This window comes from Rhodnius prolixus, unplaced genomic scaffold (genome assembly GCF_049639745.1).
Source record: "Rhodnius prolixus isolate KJV_2025 unplaced genomic scaffold, Rpr scaffold_2, whole genome shotgun sequence".
In the NCBI taxonomy this organism is placed as follows: Eukaryota; Metazoa; Arthropoda; class Insecta; order Hemiptera; family Reduviidae; genus Rhodnius; species Rhodnius prolixus.
The window spans coordinates 6,747,495-6,774,789 of record NW_027411592.1 but is presented as its reverse complement, the minus strand read 5'-3'; the positions used below and the strand labels follow the sequence as shown (position 1 = coordinate 6,774,789).

General features: G+C 33.7%; 1 protein-coding gene across 16 annotated transcripts in view; it reads left to right on the top strand.

Annotated features, from left to right (window-relative positions):
* Positions 1 to 27,295, top strand: part of Stacl (SH3 and cysteine-rich domain-containing protein) — a 235,961-nt gene that overhangs the window by 189,004 nt on the left and 19,662 nt on the right. For 15 of the 16 annotated variants that reach the window (XR_012455220.1, XM_074117456.1, XM_074117457.1 and 12 more), the window contains 5 exons: positions 5,571 to 5,734; positions 8,539 to 8,650; positions 21,292 to 21,461; positions 23,032 to 23,076; positions 26,736 to 26,845. Coding sequence is in view for 15 of the 16 variants with exons in the window: in XM_074117456.1 (XP_073973557.1) it covers positions 5,571 to 5,734; positions 8,539 to 8,650; positions 21,292 to 21,461; positions 23,032 to 23,076; positions 26,736 to 26,845 (601 nt within the window). In the remaining variant the exon portion in view is untranslated. The remainder of the gene's footprint in view (positions 1 to 5,570; positions 5,735 to 8,538; positions 8,651 to 21,291; positions 21,462 to 23,031; positions 23,077 to 26,735; positions 26,846 to 27,295) is intronic. The other variant, XM_074117450.1, reaches the window with a different exon arrangement.

Below are 27,295 nucleotides of genomic sequence, written 5' to 3'. Positions count from 1 at the left end.
ATTAAAAGACATTTAATGTTTTGGCCAGACTATCGTAGTTAGTCTCTCAGTTTAATGGTCTATAATATATCTAATTCATTATCTTAGCTCAAGATTTACTTTTTATTTATAGTCTTAAAATATTGTTTGAAAAATTTACTAGTTGTAGTTATTGACCATCAGCTGATTTTTTACTGAAAAATAAACTTCTTAGAATGAAAAGAATACTCTATTAGGAAAATGAAAGGCTGATGCCTGGCTGCCTCAATAATATTCCTTCTGCTAATAAATAATCATAGAGCACTTTCTGATTAACATCTCTTCGCGATCCACTTTTCACATTGTCAGAGTTCTGAGGAGATGAAAATGAAATGTAGTTTTATTTCCTTTAAGGATAGCGGTTTATTTGAAGGACATCAATGGTTAGCTTAGACAAGGGTTAAAGTTATTGTGACATACTCGATTTTTGAATAGTAAGCATAAAGGGTTAGTATGCAAACTTTTTTCGATTGTTTTTCATAAGGATTACATTTAATTCCCATATTTCGAATTTGACATCGGCCGGCTATTTCAAGAACCACTATTCAAAATCAAGCAGCGCTATTTCCGTACTATGCTGATTCACTTACAAAGAACAGGAAAAATGTTTAATTGAGAATGGAGTACGTACCGAATCGTTGGCAACATTTGTATCTTTATAAATATTATTTATAATCTTTTTCAAACTGGCAAGTGATTAGTTTTCATGAAGTTGAACGAATTTCTCAAAGGATGCTACTTCTCACCCTCTCAACGTCAACATTTTTACGAAATGTAAGCTTAGTTATCAACCAATTAAGCCTCATTAAACTTTTGTAATCGAATATATGGACGACATTTTCAAATTGTGAAAATACGCAATTAATTTTTCACAGCAAAAAGAGAATCTAGTTCTAATTTCGTTCTTAATTAAAAAACTAAGAACAGGACATTAATACTACCTGGTGTCGCGTAGAATTCGCCACTGTAGCAATGAATAAACTTGATAAGCATTTTGGCAATACTATTAAAATTTGTTTCCCAGTTACATTAGCGAAGTAGACAGGACTTGCTAGACCCATTTTACAAAATTTGCAATTTCTGTTTTTTTACTCGCTGATTCCAGTAAAACTAACTTCCGAGAACTAAACACAAGACCAGAATTACCAAATTCTAATATTCCACCAAATTTTATAACTTATAGTTTCTGTTAGCGGGGTCAACACCCCGCTATTAAATAAAAACTTAAAATAATATAATAAAAAGAACAGGGAGATAAAACAGCTAACTTCTGTGAAAATCAATTCCACGTCTGTGACCTCAGTAAATCTAAAATTAGATTTAACTCCGATGTTAAAACTGGAAATTAGAAAGTCTTCTTTTTGTGGAATAATGTTAACATTAGAATTTAGAAGTGAAATGTTACGATGATTGAAAACTTGGTCGTTAAAGTTAAAAATTTTCGTCCATGGAGTGGTGAGATTTTGGTTTTAAAGCTTCAGTTTGCATTGATAAAATTTGAAGATTAAATTAACCATAAAGTCATCGATGCTAACTATACCATTGAAGAATTGCTTTCAGGGTTATTCGCAAATCTAGCAAACATTCTGTTGTTTTGTTTATAAATAAAAGGAATCTAGGAGGGCTTGAAAGACCAAGGTACTTTGATAAGGAATTTCGTTTTAAAATTAAATTAGGGCCGCAATCCAGACAAAGGAAAACTTGCCTGTCAGAACCTACAGCTTTTGGTTTTAGAGTTTTAACTAAGAGATTTCTTTTTAAAGGCATGGCCAGAGCCTTCAAAATTTAGGTTTTGATACGATTGAATAGTATTGCATGTTGGTGATAACCTTTTCGGATCGTCAGGCCTAGAGGAAGCTCCAGATTAGTGGGAGAATGTGGAAGAAGCTTGTTAACCGACAGCTTTACTCAGAGGAGCAATTTAATTCTTTTCTGGGACTTGGAACATGTCGTGGACAGAAAGCAATAAAGAAGCGCATCGCTCTGTGGTCCGGAATTAGCTGTTGCTATCACGAAACCGTTTTACGACAAGGGAAAAAGGAATGTAGGCTGAAGGTGAGACAGCTTCTAGCTAAAAGGTTCATAAAAGGATTTAGCAGGGTTTTGCAAAGTTTTTCTCTCCTTGTGGAAGGAGAGTAAAGTTTACTTAATTAAAATTGAATTTCAGTAATATAAAGTTTGAGTGGATGTTTCACATCAGATTTTGGAGATTTTGATATTCCTTTGGTATAATTGAACCTAAAAGTAGTACTTGAAAATTTAAAGATTAACTGCTCATAAATACTTTTTTGTGAAGGCCTTCGAAGTAGGAATTATTTTCTTACAGACTTCTATCAAGCCAAATTCGAAGCAATTTGATCTTTTCCTACTTCTTTTGATCTTTTTATATGTCTTTTGTGGTCCAGACAGGTTAAGTTAGTTCTCTGTAGTCAAAAATAGTATTTTACTGAGATTTAGAAGACATACGTATATGTTAATTTGATTAAAAGTGGTCTCTTATATTGTATAAATTTGAAGTTATTGGATTCAAATTCTTCTTTTACTTTCGCTCTTATTGTATTGGGAAGCATTACAACAAATTTTTGAAACTGGGCTTTCATCGGGAGTACATGATTTGAGCCACTGTATCCAAATTATGTGTTTCTTGTTTTATGGCGCATGAACAGAATACTATTATTATTTATTATTTAGTTAAGTTTTAAGCTAATTTTTTAACAATCCTGCTTCATAAATGCTATTTCTTGGAGGATATCATGCCTATGATTATGATACCACGCCTATGATGTAACTCCTAATAGTTTCAATGGGAAGAAGCAAAACAATTTTTTTTTGTTTAACAGATTTATTGATTGACGTACATTATGTGGGTAAATGATTTTAGTAAACATGTTTTGTAAAAAATAAATTGGCCCAAAAGATAAAAAAAACCTTGTGTGCCCAGAAGCGTAAGTTGACGATTGGCGGAAAACTTCATCTGCTAAAACAAACAAAAACATACACATTCGATAGATCGATATTAGCAGCTTTTGTTATGACAACAAGGAAAAGAAAATCAATGGAAGCTCTTTATATTGTAGCGTATGTTGCTCGTGTTGCTGGCGCCTATTAGCGTGCACAGTTTGGTAGTGGAGTTCGCCAGTTGTAGTTCAGTTAGACTTAGTGTCTTGTATTTCTTTTAGTTCGCACTCTTAAGTTCTTCTTCTTCATCATTAGTGCTATAACAGGTTGAGTGTACTTTTTACTACGCTTGTATAAACTGCAGTTTTTATTTACGTATTATTTGGTGACGTGCTAGCCCTTTAGCTCGTGTTGAACTGAAATATGAAGTCTTCTGAAAAGGACATTAGTTGAATATAGCCAATTTATTTGAACCTTTTTCATTCCTCATAAAATCGAAAAAGTTCAAAAGTGTTCCATGAGTGAAATACATGATCCATTCAGTATTATTCATTATTCTTCTAACATTCAATATTCAACATTCATAAGTAATGAGAATCTGTTCTCAGTAGCGAAGCCGTGGTAGCTCTGTCAATATTGTACAATAGTTTCTGATGAAACCTGTCAATGTGTAATTTACACTTTAATGTTTCTTACCAGAAATAGATGGGATTAGTCATGACGTTTAATTCCCCCTTCAAGCTTCCTGAGAGGGAGATCCAAGTTAAAGAACTTTCGGTTTTTAATTTTCGCTTTTTCTTCACAGTGTTTTGGATTCATAAAGTAGCAGATTCTCAATTACCCGTAACGTTTTCGTTTTCATGTCTGCCGTGTCATATATAACAAATAATTCAATTTATCATCATAAATTCTGAGAGTTGGCCTCCTAAATTAGTCTTTGCCATTCTTGACCAAATGCAGCTGCTCTTCAGTTGCAGATTCCCAGTAAGCACCTGGCATTAAGCCATCGCAGGCAGCTAGGATCTATCAACCTACTTTGCTCTTTTCATGAAGTTCTAGTTCTACCTAACTATAGTTCTTTAAATGAACCTTATTCGCGAAGTCCTTTCAGTCATTTCAGAGAGAATTGCGAATATCAGAAAATTGTATGAATAATGTCGTCAGATTTACACTGAAACCTGAAAATCGCCGGCGACAACAGTGTCAATCCCGAATAATAATTAAATGAGCTATCTTGCTCATTTAATTTTCAGATGGATTGTTATTTATGGCACATACACAATGCCGATAACTTGACATAATCGTTAAACTGCAACTTAACTTACTTCTAGCAAGAAGTAAGAATTGTACTATAGTGTGACGTAGAAAAGTTTTAGACTACTTTACTAATCACTTTATTTTCTAATATAATCACATTTTAAATATATTTCATAAAAGCATTTTTATCAGTCAGGGGTGAGTAATTATTACTCTCTCGGAATGATGCATTTAAGTACTTGGTACTCCTTGCAATATCCGTCTCTGGTAACTTAAGAGGCGCCACGGTAGCCGAGCGGTTAGAGGCAAGACCAGTAAAGCTAATATGTATTGTGGTACTGGGTTCGATTCCCAGTCCTTGGATTTTATTTAATGGTTAATAAAAGAAATTTATAGTAAAGTATGTTTGCTAGTCGCCTCCGTCCACGACACCAAATTGGTAGTTGGACATTAAGCCCCACCTGAAAAAATAGGCGATTATTTACTTTACTAAATTTCATAAGATCGTTGTGTCTTATCTTCCTTCAATATGTTTTTCTAATCTACATACCAGAGGATAGAATTGTAAATATTTTTGCCATGTTGGTTTTGTTAGTAGTCCTCCAATTTTGATTAGATTAAGCCCATTTGTACAAAATATTGTATATATAGGGTTGGTCTAGTACGCCAAGCAAGTAAACAAAAAATAGCGGCTTTTTGTCAACAGCTTGCTAGATCTTTTTGTAAGCCCAGCAACTTTCTCACTAGAAGAGAAAACAATTTGAGCTGAAAACTGGTTGTACGAGTAAGCGGCCAATTCCTCTTTTTCTTGGATAATTTAGACTTTCTATAAATCTTACCGTTTCTTTTCTTAATGAACGTCAGTTAACAGTATTCTATGTGATCCCTACTGTGTTTTAGGCTCTATTAAGTTCTGGTATTGAATACTTTTAGCTTTGGTCCTTAAAATTGTAATCAAGAGTTTGAAGATGAAATCTAAGGTTTTTTGATGACTTCATGGGCTTAATAACGCTCTCGTGTAGGCTATTGAGAAAGTATTTGTGCAAATATCTTTCAGCCATCGAGCTTCTTCCACCTTATATTGTAGCTTCTACTAAGTTTGCGAGAACGAGAGGTACACTAATCAACAAACTGATGGCAAACTCAGGAAGAGTTTAAACTCTGGAAAACCTGGTGTTTCTCACCAGTAAAAGTACTATAATACTGTATTAAATACTATAGTACTAAATTGAAAGTACTATATAACGTAATATTTTGATTGGGTTGGGATTGAAAGACTTTTGCAATTGTCTTTTTTCAGTTCTGAAATTCCGAAATAATCTTTAACGAAGAATAATTTTTTTATTTTATTTTAAAATAATAAAAAAAATATTTTCAAATTTGTATGGAAATTGCAGGAAACCAACGTAGTGCAATTAAAGAACGCTTTAGTGTTTGACAAGCCAGCCAGTATACAGATTGGTCAAGCTTACGAAGGGTTGCAAGCAGAAACTGACGATCTTACAGCTCAGATTCAACACCTCCAAGATTCACTAACCACGATGTTGAGGATACAACAAAGGTACATTATTGTTAAGTTGAGAATTAATTATTATTGGCGATCAAATTTTTAATTTCTGGTAATGAAGTAGTTTCAATTAAGGTACTACTCCTATTTGTATAAATAATAATTTATTTAATAACAATTTTGCTAACTGTATTTTTGGTTTGCTATTATTTTTTCTTTGTTACTAAACAAAGCATTTGTGATTATAGGATTAAGCGTATGAAAACGATATCTCAAATTACCCTAATTTACATACATACGAATTCCATTCAGGAATGCAAATTGAATTGTTGCTGCATCAGTAACCGAATGACCTTTTTGTCAAACTTTTTCTGCTGATAAAATTTCGTTCATCTTTACTTTTTCTTTCTTTTTCAATTATTTTAATTTATTTACTTTCATTAAAATATGCAAAATTTTATATCCAACCCAATTATAGTTATAAAACTTCTAAGTAATAAGAATTATGTAATTCTAAATTGTCTCCTGAAATGATAGTGGGAATGCTATAAATTTATCTCTCAATTAAACCTAACTCTTTACGACTCATAAAGTAATTCAAGGTTGTCGTTGTTTTCGTTGATCGTTCACCAAAGTTCACCTTCGCAGATTATTAGGTTGTTTCCTTAGTTTTATTCATCCTCAATGTTTTTTCAAGGATACCTTCATCTTAATTTTTTTTTTTTTTCACAAACCATCTATGTTAATTCTGTAAAGACAATTAAAAATTAATTCAACTCATTCAAGAATAAAACTTGATTACTTGTTTGAGCTAATCAAGCTGATAAATCTCACATATTCAAGCTATCCGATCCAGAAATTTATACTTCCGTTTCCAGAAATAAAATAAATAATCAGAAACAGCTTCAATAGTCAAGGAAGATGAATTAGCAAAAATCAAATAAGCCTTTGGCACTTTGTTCCACAGGAGTAAACATTTCATAATGCTAAGCACCTCAAAAGTAACGTTTATTAACTTATTTATTTTTCTTTCATGGTTAAGCGTTTCGTTTTTGTACTCCTGTACGAGAATTCGATGTTTAATTAGAATTTCTTATTAAGACAATTTTTCTTTTGCTTCCAGTTTCTATATGCTTCGTTACAAAAATATTTCCAAACTTTGGTATGTGTCAGCTAGCCGCTGTTAAAGCAAACCACAAACCGACTTGAAGACTCAAAAAGCTTCTTCAAATTCATTCGGAGTCCATTCAGAAGAGATCGTATAAATCCTGCGCGTTGACCCATGCACCTAAGAGAATGAAGTATGTTTGAAGGAACAACAAGAATGACGTTCATTTTGAATGTTTGGGTTCTTTACGACCGTTTAAACTGTATATCAACACTACTTTTTCCAGTCAGGATGCTTATACTCTGTTTTAGTTGAGAAATATTTTCATCGGAAAAGCTGGATAAAATGCCGCAAACGTTCTCAGTAATCAAAGATTTGAATGTAGAGCCTCTCACTCAAACACCAAGAACCCAGGATTGATTCCCGATCAATCCCACTTCTTCCTATATAGTTTTATCACTAATAAGTATATGGTAGTTGTGCTAGCAGGGATAATTGCGGATTATTGGGACGCCTGGGTCGCTTGAGCATGCAGGATATCATTTCTTAGGATGTTCTATTTATAAACGAAATAGCTTCTGTGTCTCGTAGGAGAAGAAACACCCAATTAAACGAAACTGAGGGTTAATACTACAGGAGTGGGTTAAACAGGAATAAAACTAAGCGGCTTGGAAGGATGACCTAATTTACCTTATTTACGATTATTTGTCGTTATTTACTAATTTATTTCAAACTGAAAGATTGTAAGAATAAAATTAAAAATAAATCAGTTTCAAGGGATTGTTCTTTTTATGTAAATAACTGTTTTAATGTGAACTGAAATGTTCTAAACACCAAAGCACAATTGTGTTAGCGATTTTTAAAATTAGATTATGAATATTCTAGATTCTACTAATATAATTTTGTAAGTTTTCTCATTGCAACATTAATGCTAATAAACTTTCGTGTAGAAAGTAGATATGCTTGCTTTCTAGCGGATATTTTTGTAACTAGCGGGAGTCTTTTAAGAAAAAGGAAACATAAAAATAAAATTGATGATAAATTTTTCGTTCTTTCGTTTTGCCGATAGTATAGAGCATACATATATTCTCGTACAACATTACACACACAAGCACAACTTACTACTTACTACAACTTGTAGAATTGATTGTTCTGTTATCGACCGTACTTTTTGGTGATTGATTTTTTTGGAGAATTGAGGAAGGGTCAATTTTTTTGTTTTAGGCGTGAAATAGAGATCTGCGTTAAAAAATTATTTGAAACAATAAAGCGACGAATACTTAAGTAGTGCTGCTTAATGAAACCCAGTAAAATTCGTTAAAAACTTTTTTCCTTAATATTTTAAAGGGTTTTCATTGGATTGCTCTTTTAATAAATATTTTGTTCGTTTTTTACAATATAGAGATTAGTAGAATTAAATACTTTGCTAACAAGAGCTGTATGAAAATTTGTTGATTCCCCTCCCTCAGATTAAACAGCTTTTGTTTGAAATTACTTATTGAAGTTGATTTATGAATTATTTCTATATATAATATTTTATGTAGTATAAGGTTCCACGTCCAACTTCCCTCGAAAACAGTTTTCTTTCTTAATCAAATCTACCTTAAATTTTTACAAAATATATTGTAAATTATAATTTTTAAAAAATGAATAAGTTAAGAACATTAAGAATTGATAAGGGTGCATCTTTTTTGAAATTAAGTGTACACATGATGTAACTAGATTAATATGCAATTTGTTTTTGCTACAGGAGTATCGAATCCAACTTGTACAATAAGGCGAATGAAATTCAAGAAGACATCTCAATGAAGAGATACGAGATGAAAACTGCTCAGCTTAATTTGGTCGCAGCTAAAGCCAAAGTTAGTAAATAAAATTTCTTACTAAAAATTTGTTTCAAGAGATATTTATTGTAAAATATTAGGAGGTATGAGAAGTTTTTTTTAGAGAAGCATTCAGTTGGGTCCTAGTGCAATCTGAGCCTATCACACTCAAGCACAGGTTAGAGCTACGTCTTTAGTAAGGCACATTTCCATTAATTACCCCAATTTTCGAGCTAACTTCTGATGGATAATTTTGGACACCGGTTTGTCTCGATGAAGGTAATCTGATGTACCAAACTTTCGCACGAGCGAATTATGTGCTGCAATATAAAACAAATCTCCCACTCCTTTGGTCAAATTGACACTGCTGGCTTACATGTGATGTCTGCAGTGCTTTCTCATATTGTACTCGTATAGTTTGCTGTAAATTCTCCAAGTCTGTGTCGGACTAAGATATCGTAAGAATATGAGAATTGCATATATGTAATAGATCGAGTGAAGTTAACTCCTCTGAGCTCTGATTTGAGCAGTAGAGAGCATCTGTGAGAAAATTTCTCTTTATCTCGTGATGATCAATGCTCCTAGATTGTTGAATCCAACGATATTGGTACGGTTCACACTCGTTCGTAGACTCTTATGTTTCCTTCTAGCCCTAAAGCCATTTTGATATTAGTGTTGAAGACCTGCGCCTCTCGAATCAATTTTAGCAGTTTCTCATGGGTTAGTTTTATCGTCCATGTAAAGCAGATGTGAGAAAATATAACTAGTGGGTGGCGCTTTTTAATTAAGAGTCCATGCGATAACATTTTGACGAATGGTTTAAACATTAGCCTCTAAAGTCCAGTTTTAAAATATTATATGGTCCAAAGAACAGTATAATACAAGTTTATAAGAATGGAATGTTAATGTACTCCGCTGAAGTTCGATTTTTCTGTATTTGTCTTTCTAGTACCCTAATCTCTCTCGGCAGCGTTTTGTCCTGGCGCGAACTCACAAAACTGCTTCTTTGATAGTCTCCCAGTCATGCGGTATCAAGAAAATCTTTCACTCAGAATTGTTCAAGTATACATGTAAAAAGCATCTAAACTTTCCTTCCGACTTAATAATTGAGCTGCACGTTGCACTGTGGTTAATCGCTCATATGCGCATGCAATCGCACAAACAAAATTATCCTCATCTCAGAGGGTTTCCAACCGTCAGTAACAGGTGATATTTCTCTAGTTGGCCGCTGTTCTTCTATTTAAAAGCCCTCGGTAACAACTTTTCCTGTATTACTTTAGAATTTCTGAGGAACACAACAAATCCTAGCAATATGTTGTATCTATAATCTATTTTAAGTAGACAAGCAGTTTTCTTGAAGTATGAATAATTTGATTATGGCACTAAATAGTTTCCAAAATTTAATATTGATTTACAATATATTTTAAGTGTTTAATGCCCTTCTATTTTTAATAATGCCAATGCTCAAGTTCCCATTTACGTCAAGGCCGTCCGTTCCGATTTCGGTGTGAATTTTAAACCTCCACTGCTTCATTCCCCCGTTTTTTTACCCGCTTCCATATTTATAAAAGGCAGCTCCCCTGTACTTTCTCCCTGCATGTTTTAATTTGAATAAGATTTTGAAGATTGTAGATGACGTTCACAATTTCTATGTAATATGCATATATACGTTAACGACGAATTTTATGTAATTTTCAACAAAGTAGGAAATGTTTTGTTTAAAATTCCTCTTGTTAAAATGTTTGTGCAATTAAAAAAATTGTCTATAATAATAAAAATTAAATCAGATTTCAACTAGAATCCTTCTCCCACCTGCGGCCTGATTAAGTGAAGAGGGTTTCTCCTTTCTCTAATTTCATCTTTCCGTTCTTCTCTAAATACTACTTTCGTTCTGATACCAATAGCCCTTGCAGCTGTCAGTTATTCGTACGATGGTGTTGTTTCTCTCTTTTCATTAGATAATTAAGCCCTAAGAAGTGTGAACCGTATATCTTAGAAAAAATAACATATGCTAACTTCATTAACCATCAGTTACCCTCATAATTCACACCTTATCAATCTTGTTATTGGTATTGGTATTAATATCGAAAATTTGTCACGCTTACAATATTTCAAGCTAAGTAGAAGTCAACGTGTTTTTTCCCCCCTGTAAAAAAGTAAATATTCAAATTTTCATGCCCCTATAAAAGATTTTCCCTTGACAACACAGCTTCCTTGAAATGTACCCCTGCTAGTAGAGTTTCGTATCCTGTGCATTAGCTTGGAGGCCGGCGCAAGCGCTACTTCTTCATGCAGTCCCCATCCCAGGAACAGGTCAATATCAAAACCAGCAGTGCCGCCAGTGCTGTTTAAAGTTTCGGCTGGAATAACAATGTGCCAAACCGATTCGATTTAGTATTGCTACGGAAAATTTATTTCTAAACAAATAAAACTCAATAGAACAGCTCTTTTTTATTATTTTACGGTTTTTAAATTAAATTCGCATTCTATCCTTTAACGGTTATTGAATCACCCGGTCCGCGATGGGTTGGGGAAACATACGGTACCACTTGGTAAGTATGAATCAACCATTCAGTGTGAATGCCATTAATATCTTTGTTATTGACACATGATCCATAATATTATGAAAATATTTAATACAGTACATTTTATTATAAATGCAGTCCCAAAACAGATAAGACAGAAGACACAACAACCTTATATGTAATAATCTCAAAAAATATTATAATTGTCAATGGCAAAAGCCCTGAAGGTGACCTAGTCCCTAGGACTAAAGCTGGGCAAAAATAAAAAATAATGAAATAATGAAAATAATAATAATAATAATAATAATAATAATATTTATTTTTGAAAAAGTAATTTACATTAGATAATATATACAAAATATACTAGCAATGGCTTTAGCCGTCTGCCAGAGTTCACTGCAAAAGTAATTAATTTTTCTTCTTGTAACTAAACAAATTAAACTACAAATAAATAAATCAAACCAGTATAATAAAATAAAAAGGTAAAAAACAAATAATAAAAAAAAAAAAAATAATAATAACAAATAAGTAAATAATTAATCCAAAAATATAAATGAAATAAAGAGTTATTTAAAAAAACAATAATTACATACAAATATACAAAAATGAAAATCACGCCTAGAAAATACAAACTAGTTGAGATATAAAAAGGGAAATAAAAAACAAAAAAAAAAGAAAGAAAGAGAGAGAGAGAAATAAATAAGGCCACACAAAAACTAATTAGAGTCAGATATCCAACCATACCTAACCTTCCAGGCAAGGCGAGCGAACTGGAGCAAAGGACGGGGATGTTCTTGGCCTGATAAAAAAGAAACCACATCAGCTCTCGAGAGAGTGTGCTTATTAAAATAGAGTAAACGAAATTCTGCCAAAAGGGGACATTCTCCAAGGAAATGATACATATCTTCCGACCTACCAGAATTACAAAGTTGACACCTTTCCAGATCAGAGTCTCTTTCGAGCCAAGGTCTGAAATTCAAGAATAAAAGTTCACCCCTTAGTTTAAATAACCAGCGCACTTCATTGAAGGAAAGATCGTGCGATAATGAGGCCGTAACCTGGTCCCTATACTCACTTAATAGAAACCTATATAAAAGGAATCTATCTGAAGCAACCGCTCGACTCACAGACTGTTCGAGATGAGCTACACAAATCTTAGATCTCAAAGGAGAAAGCTGGCTACCCCACTTCGAAAGATCGTCTAAACTACCGTTAAATTGGCAAGAATATGTTCGTGATAGGGTGAGCCAGTGCTTAAACCAGTAAGATCCCCCCTTTATAACCTCAAGCGCCACCTTCTTAGGCAGTCTACAATCCGGGAGAGAGAGTACCTTGAGGCAATATTTAAGGTGTAAATGAAGTGTGAAACACTCCAGAGGTTCCATAGCTGTTTCTATTGCTAACATATAATTAGGAGAGGATGAAGGTAGGGAGAACAATTTCCTGATGAAAAATCTCTGAAATTTTTCCAGCACATCGTACGACTGAAAACCCCATACTTGGGCTCCATAGCACACAACTGCACGCGATATACTGCCGAACACCCGGTACTTGGAGCTTAAAGGTACATTTCTATTCAGAATGAAGTTTGACCAAACTCTGTTTATGCCTATTTTTGCTTGTGATACTCTGTCTTCTAGGTGGGGAAGGAAGGAAAGACGAGGAGTCAAAACTACTCCAAGGTATTTATATCTGTTGACCACCTCAATTCTTTCACCCCTATATGTCCACTTTTCCGAAGAAGCAAACCTACCGCCTTTTCGAAAAATAATTATTTTTGACTTCTGTAAATTGACAGAGAGATTCCACTGGTTACAGTATACCTCTAAAATATTAATATTTCTCTGGAGTGTTACTGGATTATCGGAGATGAGCACAATATCATCAGCATAAAGCAGAATTTTTATTTTTGTGTCACCGATAAGTACCCCACCCTCCAGAAGCGATGGCAAATCGTCTATGAAGAGTGCAAACAGAATGGGACTCAAAAGACATCCTTGTCTCACTCCTGATCCAACTTTAAAAAAATTGGATATTCTGTCTGAACAACGGACTGAGGAAGCTGCAAAGGAGTATAACATTTTTAAAGCCCTTATAAACTTGGAAGAGACGCCCAAGTTAAATAACTTCAAAAACAAAGAAGAGTGGTTAATAGTGTCGAAGGCTGACTTAAGGTCGATGAAAAAACAATAAATTTTCCGACCCTTCGCAGAGAGCTTAAGATTTACTAAGTTTGTTAAAATAAATATGTTATCCAAAGCAGAATAACCACGCCTAAAGCCTGACTGAAATTCGGTCAACAAGTTGCCTTCGGACACGAACTGATTTAAACGGGCGAGCAACAATGAGGTAAAAATTTTTGCCACGGTATCTAAGCAGGAGATGCCTCTGTAGTTCGTAACATCACTAATATTCCCTTTTTTATAGAGTGGAAAAATTATGGATTTGCCAAAAGATGGAGGAATATCGCTCCGCTCATAAATATAGTTAAAAAAAGCCAAAAGTTTATCAAGAAATACAGTAGGGGCATACCTGTAAAACTCGTAAGTTATGCGATCAGGCCCGGGAGCCTTGTTACGCCTAAGATTAGAAGTTATGGTAAGCAGCTCATCACTGGAGAAAGGAGAATCTAAAGTGGGAGAGAACAGAGATGGTTCAGCATAGGAAGGAACAGATACTACAGGAGGATTGAGAAGAGTTTTGAAGTGAGACATTAACTTATCCACAGACAAATCAGACCCTATAATAAAGTTCTTACGACGAAAACAATTAACCAATTTCCAAAATTGTTTGGAGTCCGAGGCAGCTACAAACTTATCACAAAGAGCTGAAAAATATTCCTTTCTTTGTGCTGTACATATTACAACATAATCCTTTTTTGCTTGTAAATAGGCATCTTTGGCAATTATGGAATTAGTTTTACGAAATAAATTAAGACACCTAAATGATCTGGATCTTGCTCTCAAACACTTAAAATTAAACCAGGGCTTTTTCTGGTAGCTTTTTATAAAGGAGGCAGAACAAGATGGTATGGGACTCGCTTTTTTAATGCAGCTAGTGATGGCATCCGCATAATCTTGAGCATTTTCAGGAAATTGATTTATAGAAGTAAGAGCGACTTCAAGATTAGCGCGATAAACATCTAGGGCAGAGTCCAACCAAATCAGCTGAGGCAACAAAGGTAAAGGATCATTACTGGCTTCATGTAAGTTAACATACACAGAAAGAGGTAAATGGTCAGAGAAGGTCTCACTCAAAACAGAAAAACGTTCCACCTGGGGTAGGCAGTCGTACGATACGCAACAAAGGTCGTTTACCGAACAGCCCATTGGGCCAACAAAAGTAAACTCACCCTCAAAATCATCAACAAAGCGCCCATTCAAAATCACAAGATCATTTTCATCACAAAAATTAATAAATTTAGTACCGGCGGAATTAAGCGATGTATCTTTTGATATTCTAATTGAATTGCAATTAGGATTGTTAAGTGTTAAATCATCCGGAAGAAGCTGAGAACTGCCAATCCTAACATTAAAGTCTCCTATCAAAATCATATTTTCAGCGGGGCAGTTTTCACAAAAATCACAAAGAGCAGCGAAGTCATTTTCCCAATTACCACAATTCAGATAGACCGGCAATAACTTAATGACCGTATTATCATTGTTATGCAAACAGATGTGAGGATGTCCGGCTGAATAAGAAACACGAATATTAGCACGGGAATTCCTCACCCCAATTAATTTACCCCCACTAGCTCGCCCACGGTTAGATAGTCTAATAGCTGACTCCCAAATCAACTTATGTTCTGGAAAATATTTATTAAACAAACCAAAAGAATCTTCTATTATAAAAGTTTCAATCAGAATAAAAATATCAAAGTTTCTAATTAAATGCAAAAAATCTGAATTAAGAATTTTTGATCGTAACCCGGAGACATTATAAGAAATAATAGAGATAGGCCGAACAAGACTCTTTGAAGAATAGCCTCCGTTGCAGACGGCAGGAGGATCTCAGGAAGTAGCAGAAGGTACTGCAGGCAGTAAAGATGACCCAGTAGCATTTTGGCATGCAGATGAAAAGTAATCTTTAGGAAGATTGCCAGTTAGTAGAGCTGCGATAAAACCGTGAAGGTTAACCTTCACTAAACTGCTTAATTTTTGAGTGCCATCACCACCAGCAAAACGTAAGCCATCTTGATCTGACCAAAAGAATTTACAGCCATCCACCAGTAAGTAGTTTGTGCGGACTCCCACACCAATCTGATTGTTCAGTCTCATAATTTCTCTCCTCAGCAGAAGAAGATTAGAACGCTTCTTCCGGGTGGCCTCTGGGAGATCTTGATGAACAACAAAACCTGTACCTTTCAAAATTCTAGTGCAGTTAAGAACCTTAATCTTGTCTTGAAGGCGCAGGAAAGACACCAACAGAGGTCTATTAGGTTTACTAGTAACATTTCCTAGAGGAATAACATTGAATTGATCCGATGAAACGTCAACCTTCAGTAAATCTCGGCAGAAATGACCAATTGTAGAGTTGAGATCGGCCGACGGAGAATAAGTCACCCCTTTAAAAATTAAATTGTTTCTGCGAGAAGCTAACTCTAATTCCTCAATTCTAGAATCTGATTTAGTACTTAAAGCCTTTAAAGATTCTATTTCCGCCTTAAGTCGAGCATTTTCCTCCTTGAGTTCTGTAATATCGATTCTGAGCAAAGCAATATCTTCTTTCGTAGCAACAGGTGCCAGTTTTTCGTCAAGCAATCCGGTCATCACCGCCCTTATTGCCGCAGCAAATTCAGAAGAATTATAATCAGCCATATTAGCTGTATTTTTTTTTTTTTAAAGTCTTATCAGAATCCCCTGGTGAACTCCTCTGACGTTTAAAATTGATCGGAGAGGAATCCGACATGTAACAAATACTGAAAATATATGACAATATTTGTTCATCTTTTGAGATTATTGAATCAGTCACCAAAAAGTATGAATAATTCTTGACAATTATGAAAATATTATTCAAATTTTATTTGGTAGCATAATAAACCACAATTTCCAATAAAAGACACTGTTGTGAATATTGATTTCATAAATCTGAGTAGACATATCGGTGCTAAAAATTGAATGTGAGGCAATTAATTTAAGGTAGATATTTTGATGAATAAATTGTTGGGTCCATAATGCTTGATTGTCACCTACGATTTTCCTCTAAGTTCTTACTTTATTACTTTATATTTTACCCCTCTCATATTTTCATCCTTCAGAGATTTCATGTGGTTGACATTAGCAGATGTAGGTTAGTAACTTTTGGAGGATTAATTAAATTTTTCTGGAAGTCAGAATTAGCTAATAAAAGATTTACTTTCTGTAAAGTTTTAACAGAACTAGTAAGAAGCAATGTCTTTCTCTAATGATTTTCTTTTTAAGCGTTGCATTACTACTTAATACCCATCAATTTATTAGATCATTTTTTGCTTTTTGAAGGGTTCTTTTTAAGATAACTGCAACTTCAGTAACCCTTCTGAAGTGGAGCTTCAGATCAAGTATTGTGGATGCACTTCGCCTATTGATAATCAAATAAAATAAAAAGCATTGTTAGATCTCCATATGTAAAGAACATCGGATTACCATAACTGTGACTCTATGGACTTTACAGTTTTTGGAGTATTCTGGAATGCAGCTGCAGCGATTTTATCTGAACTTAAAACGATAATTGTATATATAACACTTCTACTTAAAACTTTTTTGTCAGAAAAAATAGTTTAAAACGGATTTGGAATTCTCTAGAATATTTGACGTTAAGTTCAATGGTTTGAAGGCGTGGCTCTCTGTTGATTTACAGTGCTATTAAACATTAGAGTCGACACTACTCCCGTCACCTGAATATTTGTACTATACGTTTGACGTAAATTAGATGTTTATAATTATTATGATTGGATAAAGAGAAAGTAGTACATCAGATACAGATTGCTACATCAGAAAAAAATTTTAAATTGGCAATAGTGCAGAAACAAATGAAATAATCTCAATCGCAACTTTCTAGCTTTGCGAATTACTGTACTACTTTGCTTTTGACGGTACTTTTAAGAAGTGCACAACAACCTCTTTCTTTGACAACCGTTCCTTTTTTATAGTCTAAGATCAATTGGAAAGAAATCACCAATAAATAATCATACCTATTTTCATGAACGAATGAAATCTTTCAAAAGGATTAAAACTACTAAAAAAATGATAAGTGTATTTTAGTAGAAAATTTGATTGAATGGCTCCTCGGGTGAACCTTAATGAATCCACCAACTTACTCAATTTGTGGCTTAGTACATCGGTTTTTTGCTGGCTTGTACTCTGTTTTACGTATCTGCTTAATTTCCAGCCGTTTTTGGTTGTCATTTTCCACAGGATCATTATCTGTCATCGTCGTCAGTCATCATCCAAGAATACATATATCATGAGCATATAAATAAATATCTGTTAGATTTTTTGTATATGTTGTATCTGTTGTCCATATTTGAGGAAATGCAAACTGTATCTTGTATATTATTAAGGACCAGAATTGACAATATTATAGGAGAAATCTTCACAGAGAAGGGTAGGAAATTGACCAGATGACAACAAATGTAAAAAAAAATTCAATCAACGGTATTGATATTTTCGATTGGAAAAGTTCCTAAATAAATGTCTGCTTCCAGTTACACTCGCAACACTTAGGGTTGTGCGCATTAAATTCCCTATTGAAATAAATTTCTATGTCTCAGACGCAATAAATTTTTAAGCGCAAATATTTCATCGAATGTTGCAATATTTGAATTAAGTTATGTACATAGTAAAACTCAGCAGGGATAAACAAAATAATTTGAATTATGATATTCTTGCAAAAATTGTAATAGAAACAAAGAAAAGTGCGTTGTAGAAAAACACTGTGATGCTCTAGGACGAGCAAACTTTTACAGGTCACTAAACTAGATCAATATCTTGTTGATAGATGGAATTTTTCAGATTTTTACCTCATTAATGAGTGTTTTCTTTTATATTTACTTGTTCACAAGAGTGAACCAATATATATTTTATTAAATATTTCCAAAATATATGGAGTTGAAAAATATTAAAATACATATTACAAACATTTTTTACTTTTTCTTATTAGATAAGAAGACCCCGGTGTCCGAAAAAGTGGTTTTTAGAAAGGGTTTAATTTAAGGGTTAAAGTGTTTATATGTATATATATATGTATACATTGATGAATAGTTTGTGTGCATGAATTAGTCACCACGGTAGTCGAGCGGATAGAGCCAAGGCCCGTAAAACTAAAATGTATTTATGTGCTGGGTTCCATTCAAAGCCTTAGTTTTTATTTAATGCGATAGTATAAGAAATTTAAGAGAATTTTACTAGCTATCCGCCTCCGTCCGCGATTCTTAATCGGGGATTGGTTGTAAAATCCCCCTGAAAAAGTAGGCGTTACTATACTTACGTATGTAGTTTATGAATATTAGCTCAAACAACTCACAAGAGCTCACTTTGTAGGTGTCATTTGCATGTCTTCACGGAACGTTTACTCTATATCCGCATTATTTGGCTGCATTTTTCCTTTGCTGAAAATGATTGATCCTATGGATCTTAGAAAGAGGGAGAAGTGTAGTATCTGTTCTTATCAAATACTTCTCTCACTAAAAGCTTCTGACTCCAGAGACGGGTTACTGCGCATTTCCTTACCACATACGGGCGTCGGCCTTATTCCGAAGAACTAGTTTTTCGTTTCAAAGAGAAATTAAGTGTTTGGTAATACAGAGGAGCTGGTGTCCAGGAGAATCACCTAGGCCCTTGAATGGAAAACACTCCTTTACAAACATTCGCTGCTCTAAAGGCGTATAATTTTTCTAATTTACCACGTTTCTATGTTTCACATATTTTTATTACAAGCATTTGAACTTTTAGATCTTTTTATTAATTTACACTATTAATTTAATTTTTAAAATTGAAAAGGAAATTGGGTTGGTTCCATTTCATAATACTGTGGTGTCCCACTTCAAGAGCAGAATATTGACAAACATTGGATGTATAGTTTTATCCGTTTAAGACATGACACTTCCGCCGCCCCAATCCGTACTTGAGGTTTGTGAGGCTTTAATGCTAAAATAGCTGCCCGTAATAATTTGCAAAGTAGTTACGTACATGCTCAACAGAATGTGAAGCTTTCAAAAGTGCAAGACACATTTTTAAAATACGTTTTGCCATTTTACTATATTACAAGGTTCCACGTTTATGCACGATTTTCATGCAAAAACTAAGCTCTGGAGAGATGAGGAATAAGCTGTGGCAAAGTAGCGTTTAATAACCTCTATTAGATTTGAATTTTTTTATACGTTGAGAACTGGCTGTTATTAAAACTTTGTGAAGAAGCTATGGAGTGTTTGTGAAGTTTTCTCGCACAACGATATAGACTCGTAGAACCCAGGTCCAGAATCTAAAGGAAAGGATCTTGCTGATGAAACCCTAATGGACCTGATAAACTGTTGTCTGCAATTCAGTTTGAGTTATTGTATTAGAGCCAGGAGAAGAAGTAGTATGTGTATGTGCCGTAGATTTCTTCTAGGAAATCGGTGTTAGAACCCCAATAGCATAGCATAGATGCTAAGAAGGGTTGACAATTTTCAAATTTTACTGCAAGAAATGGCGAGTGGCCTACTTTAACCGAAATATTGAGGACCATATTAACAAAACGCTAACCCATATTAGGTTTTACCTAAATAACCAATGTAATTTTTTTACTTTCTGATTACACATAAACATACATACATATTTACAGAAAAAAAGGAGTTTTTAACAACCATTTTGATTTTTTCGTACCCAATTTAACTCAAAACTGGTGCTTCAAAAATAAATCCAGTTTCGAAATTTTCAGCGAAATATGAAATAAAATTTTGCTAAGCAATTGCAGGACTTTTCCTCGCAGCTAATTATCAGTATTCTTCACTACTAAATTCTTCTTAAATTTACAATTTCGTTTAGTAAATGTTGTTTGTGTTTTTCTTTTCATTCATTTGTTATTGATTAGCATAATTTTCGTTCGTGGTAATATGCTGCGAAACTAAAATTTTCTTGTGCAAGTTTTCCAAGCCTGAGGTTTATAATAAGATAATTTGTAAAACTTTTCGTACAGTTTTTGTTTGGCAAAACAATATCCTGCAGAATCCTTTCTTGCTAAAAGATATTTTCAACATGTTTTCCTAAATGCTGCATTTTCTGTACTTTTTTTTGAGAGAATAAATAGATATTTTTACTGGCTGATAGTGTAGATGTGATTTTACATTTATTTTTTGATAGATTTGTAAAGACTCCCTTGGATGTTGCCCTATGATGAGAAAACTATTAAAAATCATCTTCAACAAGATCAGAAATCGTGCCCTCATAAAATGTTTTGAATTTGCTTACCTTTTTTTTTATAAAGATTACATTTAATTTCTTCTTATGGAAAATATAGAATGTTATTTTTTTAATATCATCGTGATTTAACCTAATTCTCTTCGTTCTAAAGTATTAGGTTTTGAAGTTAAGTGCTGACTTTCTTGTGCTCAATAAATCCATTGATGCATTTGGTATAATTTGTATTTTTCGGAGAGCTTTCGCTTTGATATCATGAGAGATCTTTGAGTGGACGTCCAGTGCACTGATCTCAGTGATAATTCCTTCCATTAAGTTCATTTGTAATAAAGGCGTTTCAACATTTGTTAATTGGAACAAAGTGTGAATCAATTAGCCCCTTGGCATAATGGGTTCTCAAATCTGGGTACCGAGAGAAAGAGATAGCCCCTACCCTATTCACTCATTGTATATTTCAAGAAAGGTCCACATGTTTGTGTTCGAATGAAAACTTGAAATTCCGCTTGATTACAATACTTCCTTTTTCGAGCCAGAGAAAGAGTATCTGTACTGCAATATGTCTTTACGAAAGATTGCTACTCGAACCTAAGACATTTTACTCACTTAGGTTCAGGATGAAGTTCTGAGATGTCAATAAGTTATGAGATCATTGTTATTGTTTTTAGTGATATAGTGATATTATCGTTCTTCTATCGCAGTGGAATGAAAGAGCATCTGCGGGCTCCAAAAAATCTGTCTCGCCAAAATATCATAATAAATTTGATAATTTCCATCGTTACAGAAAGAGCTGTTCTCGGCTAAAATGGAAACGGGTGAAGGAGGTAGCTCAGGTGTCGATCGTAAAATGTCCTCAGTATCCACGGCTTCTATGAAGTCTAAATGGTTAAAGGCGTTTAAAAGCTTGAAAACTCCTCCACCAACTTCCAACGGCAAGGAACAGGAGAAAGAAAAGTTAGTATCCATTTATATTATCTCATATTAAATTTTAATTCTTAAAATTTTAGAATTTATATGAAAGATTTTTTATGGATTATATAAACATTATACGTTTTATTAACATGTGCATTAATCTTGAACGTTAAAGCTTTGTAGAACATTTTGACGTCAGTGTATTTAAGATAACAATTAGACTAGCATAAACCATTATTTTATTTTCATATAATAACAAATAGAGTGGTTGCATGGTAGTTGGAAATATTTCAAGTATTTTGGCACTGGTTGATTTATTTATTTACGCATTAATAAACAAAGATTTTATTGAGGGCGCCTGTCTTTACAGTTTTTCTTCTTTTTTTTATCCGAACTGAAATTTTGTTTTAATTGAAATAAGATAAATTCTGAATGTACTCCAGTAAGAAGTTTCCAATCTTGTCCGTCCTTTGGACACTTTTTGACGCTTCTATCAGATTTCTGAGACTTTAGTAAATAGCAATTATTGAGGAGATGTTAGCAGTGGATGTCTCCAGAGTCTTTGAATCGCATTAGTATAGTCTTTGTGACCAATCCGTATGGAATCTTATGTATCCAACAGCTCAGTTACGTTATGTTCTGAAATATTTTGCAGGGCGTTCAATGTCAACGTCCGGGAGTCATGCATGTCATAATGAAAGATTTCACATTTATGATCCACTAAAATCTGGTATTTCCGAGACAGGGCTGCATATGTAACACGTTCCAGTGGTTCCCAGTAAAGATGGTAATCAACGCTTTCGCCGTCTGGGATAAAAACTTTGTAGATGATTTTCTTGTAGTTCCGGAAAACTTACAAAAGAACTCTTCTCTTTTTGACCTTTTTCTAACCAGCAGAGTCGTTTAGCTCTAAATTTAATCAATAGCCACTGTAATCTGTTTACCCCAGAAAATTAGCATTTCATTACTCAGAACAGTTCTATTGTGACTCAATAACCATTGACTTTTCAAGTTTTAGGTTGAAGTAGTTCTGGTAAACAGCCACTATATTTGTAATCTACATCTAATTTATCGTCAGGAATGTTTTTTAATGGCAATGTGGGGGTCCTCACATGCTCAAGGTCGAAATAGTATAAATAATGATTTTTTTTCCAACATAGATCGGTAAGATGCTGGAAACGTCTTAAAAAATAGTGACCGTAAGAAGTCTTATAAAATTGGTTCGAGGATTAGGGATAACGTTAAGCTACGCCAAAAGCAGCGTATTTAGATTCACCTATTTAGATGATGTTACACGTGGTTTGCTTTGACAGACATGCGCCCAAAAATAAATAAATATAAATATTCATTCAACAATTTTATTAAAGTAAGTCAGTACCAAAATGATATCATAAACTTCTAACAATTTTTGTTCTTAATTATAAATAAGCAAAAAATGCCACAAAATAAAAATAAAAAATTATTTTTGTTAGTTTTAGTTTAATATTTTGTATACCAATGTAGTAGATGATTACTAATACTTATTTTCTTGTTTACTTTGATTCTATCTCTTTCTTCTAAATCCCTCGCCAAATTACCACCGAACTTCCTGTCCATACCTAAACTTTCACAGGAAGAATCAAATGTACCATGCAGTCAGCACAATCATAGCCATGAGGTAATCTTTGTTTCAAATTTTTTCTTTCTTTTTTTAAGTTTTGTTTCGCTTTTTTCTTTTTTAGGCGACTTATTTCAAAAAATCTTAACACAGTTTTTAATATAGCACCTTGGTTTATTCTTGTTTTTGTGAATGTTAATTTTTATGATATTCAAGTTTGTATGTATTATTTGTAAATAATTGAATGTTTTGGCAACAGTTATTATTCATGAAAAAACTATGTATTACAAAAAATATTAAGTATATTTTAAATAGTGGGTGGCAAACTAATGATTGGCTACTGATGTATTTCTAGATAAATAATTTTTCTTATTATTATCGTTTATAACATCAATTATTCTTTACATTAGTGAAGGAAATTAATATTTATTAATTTTTTTTGAGATGAATTTAATGTAGTTTTATTGTAACAAAAGTTAATTATTTAATGATAAGCACCTAGACGATGCTGGCTGTATGGCGGAAGCCAATGCCAAAAAAAAAAAAAAAAAAATTATTTAAAGTAAACCACACAAAACACATTGAAATTTATTTCAAAGAGGTTATTTATAGATTAGACAGGTTGGAGTAGGCACAATAATGAAAAGTGCAAAAAAAAAAAAAAAAATAACATGGAAAGAACTATTTATTAAAGTTACTGTATTATTGACACCAAAACTAAAATCTTTTATGGTGAAGGAAGTTAACAGTGCGGAACTCATTCAATATGCGATTAAATTCACTCCAGCAAATATATTCATTCCATGAATTTGAAGAGAATTGACAGGGTAGTGTGACCCTTCATCAACACTTCGTATTCAGTGTACAAATTCTAATCCTCAGTTTTTGAAAAATTGTAGATCCATAAGTTAAAACACCACACTGGTTACAATCAGTATTGTATACATAGAGTAAACTAATTTTTTAATAATTACGATTTCTGTATCGAAAAGAGATTTAAAACTTGCCATGAATCTTTGAACTTTTTTCTTTATTTGTCAATAAATATTTCTTTGTTCAATCTGCTTCCTCCTCATGGGCTTTCTAATTATTTAACTGGCGCCCCCAAGGTTGTAAATTAAACACTACTAGTTCAAATTTTACTTTTATTTTGACATTACTACGTTATAAGACACCTGTTATAACTCTTATGTATATCAGAAGTTACTTAATTTTTTTTAAAATCATTTAGGTAACAATAAGGTATGGTGAGTTTGTTACAGAGAATGAATATGATAAGTTACTCAAAGTTGTGGGAGTATGAGGGCGTGATTTGGGTTCCATAGGCCCCAATATGTAGACACCTAGAATAGGTTTCTAGGTCAGGTCTTGTTTCATCCATTTGGGGCTTCAAAGATATTGCAATAATCTTTGAATTATCCCTTAGTTTTTTCAATTACAAGTATATAGTTATTTGCATATTTTAAATATTTTATGAAAATATTGTCTTAAAACATTGAGCTGATTAACTATCCAAGTGTGTTATAGATTTCATGGAAACAGCAGCTACGTATTAGAAATACATTGAAACATTCTCTTTTCGTACTTCCTAAAACAAAGCAATCCGCACTCCGTCCTACTCTCCCAATTTTAGCCCCTTAGGCGCCATCTTTAATGTAATTTTTTCAACTTTTTTTCATAACTGAAGTACATTTCTGCAACAAGTGAAGCTGATATAAGCAGCATGAGGGGAGAATTCTCCCACTGATGAAACTACCTAAGAAGAGCATTTCTCTATTGTGCGCTAACTTGTTTACGTGGCTTCAGCCTTGTTGGATAATTTCCTGGTAGTGCAGTAAGTTGGGGTGTTAGGAAATTGAAGCGCGTAATTTAACACATCGGGGTCTTGCAACTTTAAAAACATAGCGAACAAAGAGGTCTCGGTACGAGGTACAGTTGGAAACCAAGTAAGAAGGATCATTGAAGGAAAAGATTGGATTTTGTGGCTATTGGAAGCCTTTGCTGAGTCCCAAAGTTGCTTTTCGTTTGTTCGCACAGGTTTCGAATCATTGTGTAAATAAGTCTTTTGTTTTTTAATGAAAGTTTCGGTGTTAGTAGAAAAGTCTAGAGGGAAGCATAAATCGTCTGTTTAGTTCTGCCCCACTCAAGTCTAGTATGTGGAGTCCAGGATAGATGTTGTCTATGAAGAGCCCCAGGTACTTAACACAATCTGTTAGGGAAGAGGAGAAGAAAAGTTGGTTTAGGTTGACGGTGGAAGTATAGTTCTCTTTAGGGAGAATGTAATGTAATTAAAATAATTGCTTTCATTGATTTGAAGCCTCCATTTTTTAACGAAGGCTCAAGAGATTCTGTATGGGATTAAGAGGAGCGATAGGCCAAGAACCTGGTCTTTATGAGGGGAGAGGATTCCCGTGTCATCAGCATAAATAAAAAGACGAAGTTGATGGGTAGGGATAGCAACGGTGTATATGGTGTAGAGTACAGGCGCAAAGACACTCCGCTGAGGAACACCTCACGAAGTGGAAAAGAAAGAGAGTAGGAATAACCACAAACGACTTTAAAAAAGCGTCCAGTAAGATAAGATTGGAGGATGAGAAAATATGTAGAATGTAGGATGCTCTTGAGTTTAAGCGATCCCCGGTGCCAGACGGGATCGAAAGCGTAAGCAACATCGAAAAACTCCCAGACAATTTTGCGTACCCTCAAGAGAGGTTGTGATTACATCACAACGCGAGGATATTGCTGGACAGCAATGGAGAGTGATGAGCGCGGAAACGAAATTGACGGGACGGAAGTATTACCTATGATTCTAGGAGGAGGATAAATTCGTTTTAGGAGCAATTTCTCAAGAAGCTTTTCTAAGATTGGAAGAAGACTTATGAGGCGATAGGATAAAACGCTGTTTACTGGCTTCTTAGGTTTAGGAATCTTTGTTATTATGGAGAATTTCCATTGAGTTGGGAAAAATGTGGTTCTAAGTACTGAATTATATGGTATTTAAGGAAAAACACAGCACTTTTGGCATTTTCAGAGGATGTTGGTGGTGACAATATCTTGGAAATATCCTTAATAAAAGAGTTTTTGAAAGAGCAGCAGAGAAATTCTTTAATAAACAAAGAACTACGAAAGCAGGACGAAGATTTCTGATACCAATACTACCTCAGAATGTACATTCTCTTTTAACTTTTCTGATTTAAAAGTTCATTTTGTATTTTGTGTATTTATTATTGTATTTTTTAAGGCAGGTAACAATAAGCTCTCTTCAAAATAAAGTTGAGTTTCTTTCTCATTAAATATTTTAAAATACTAGATGTCATATTTAGCAACAGAATAAGATTTTCGCTGTCGAATTAGTTTATTTTTATCGTAAAGTTATTTAATTAAATTGTTTATTTATTCTTTCAGTTTTTATGAGCGCCTCATGCGTAGACAGTATCAACAGAAATTTCAAATTATATCATAATATTTTCGTTTACTTATGTTTTGGCTCAACTTGAGTTTAAATTTTATCTGTCAATAACTGTTTGAATTAGTGATTTCATATGCTACTCATTTCAGCCTTAATGTTTTTATAAATCTATGAATTATACGAAATTATGAAGAGATGCTATCACTGCCATATTCTTCTTGCTTCAAATTTCGGCATCATTAATTTATTATTTACTTATATAACCATTCAAGAATCATTTTTGCAACTAAATATTTCTTTAATTTTTTAGGAGAAATGGAAAAGAAGTGGCAATGGTTGGCGGAGACAGTTCCCACCAGTTCCAGGAGTACACATACAAGAAAATTACACCTTGCGATGTTTGTTCACAGGTTTTAAGAGGTAAAAATGTGTTAATATTCAGGTAAAATATTAACCTATGAAATATCTATTAAGATTTTACTTTGTGGAACTCGAAGGAATTTTAAGTTTTTATGCGTGGGTTTCAATAAAAATCTTAAATATTAATTAAAAGGAAAATGAGGAAATACAGAAAAATGATTAGTTTATCATTTCCAACTAGTTCACAAAACGTACAGCGAATTTACCAATCTTAAATGCTCAGATACGACACGAGGGAAATTGTCTTTACAGCTGAAGATCATAAAAATACATTTTTTAAATATTAAAAAGTAAACGATTAGCTCGGTGGCTAGCGTTTACTGGATTCCAAAGCGGAGGTCCCGAGTTTGATTCGGCTATTTGCCCTTTGATTTTCTCTTCGTAGATGATCTTTCAGCTAACCGTCCTGCGATTGACAGTGTTGTCTGTAACGAGAGATCACTCTCCGGA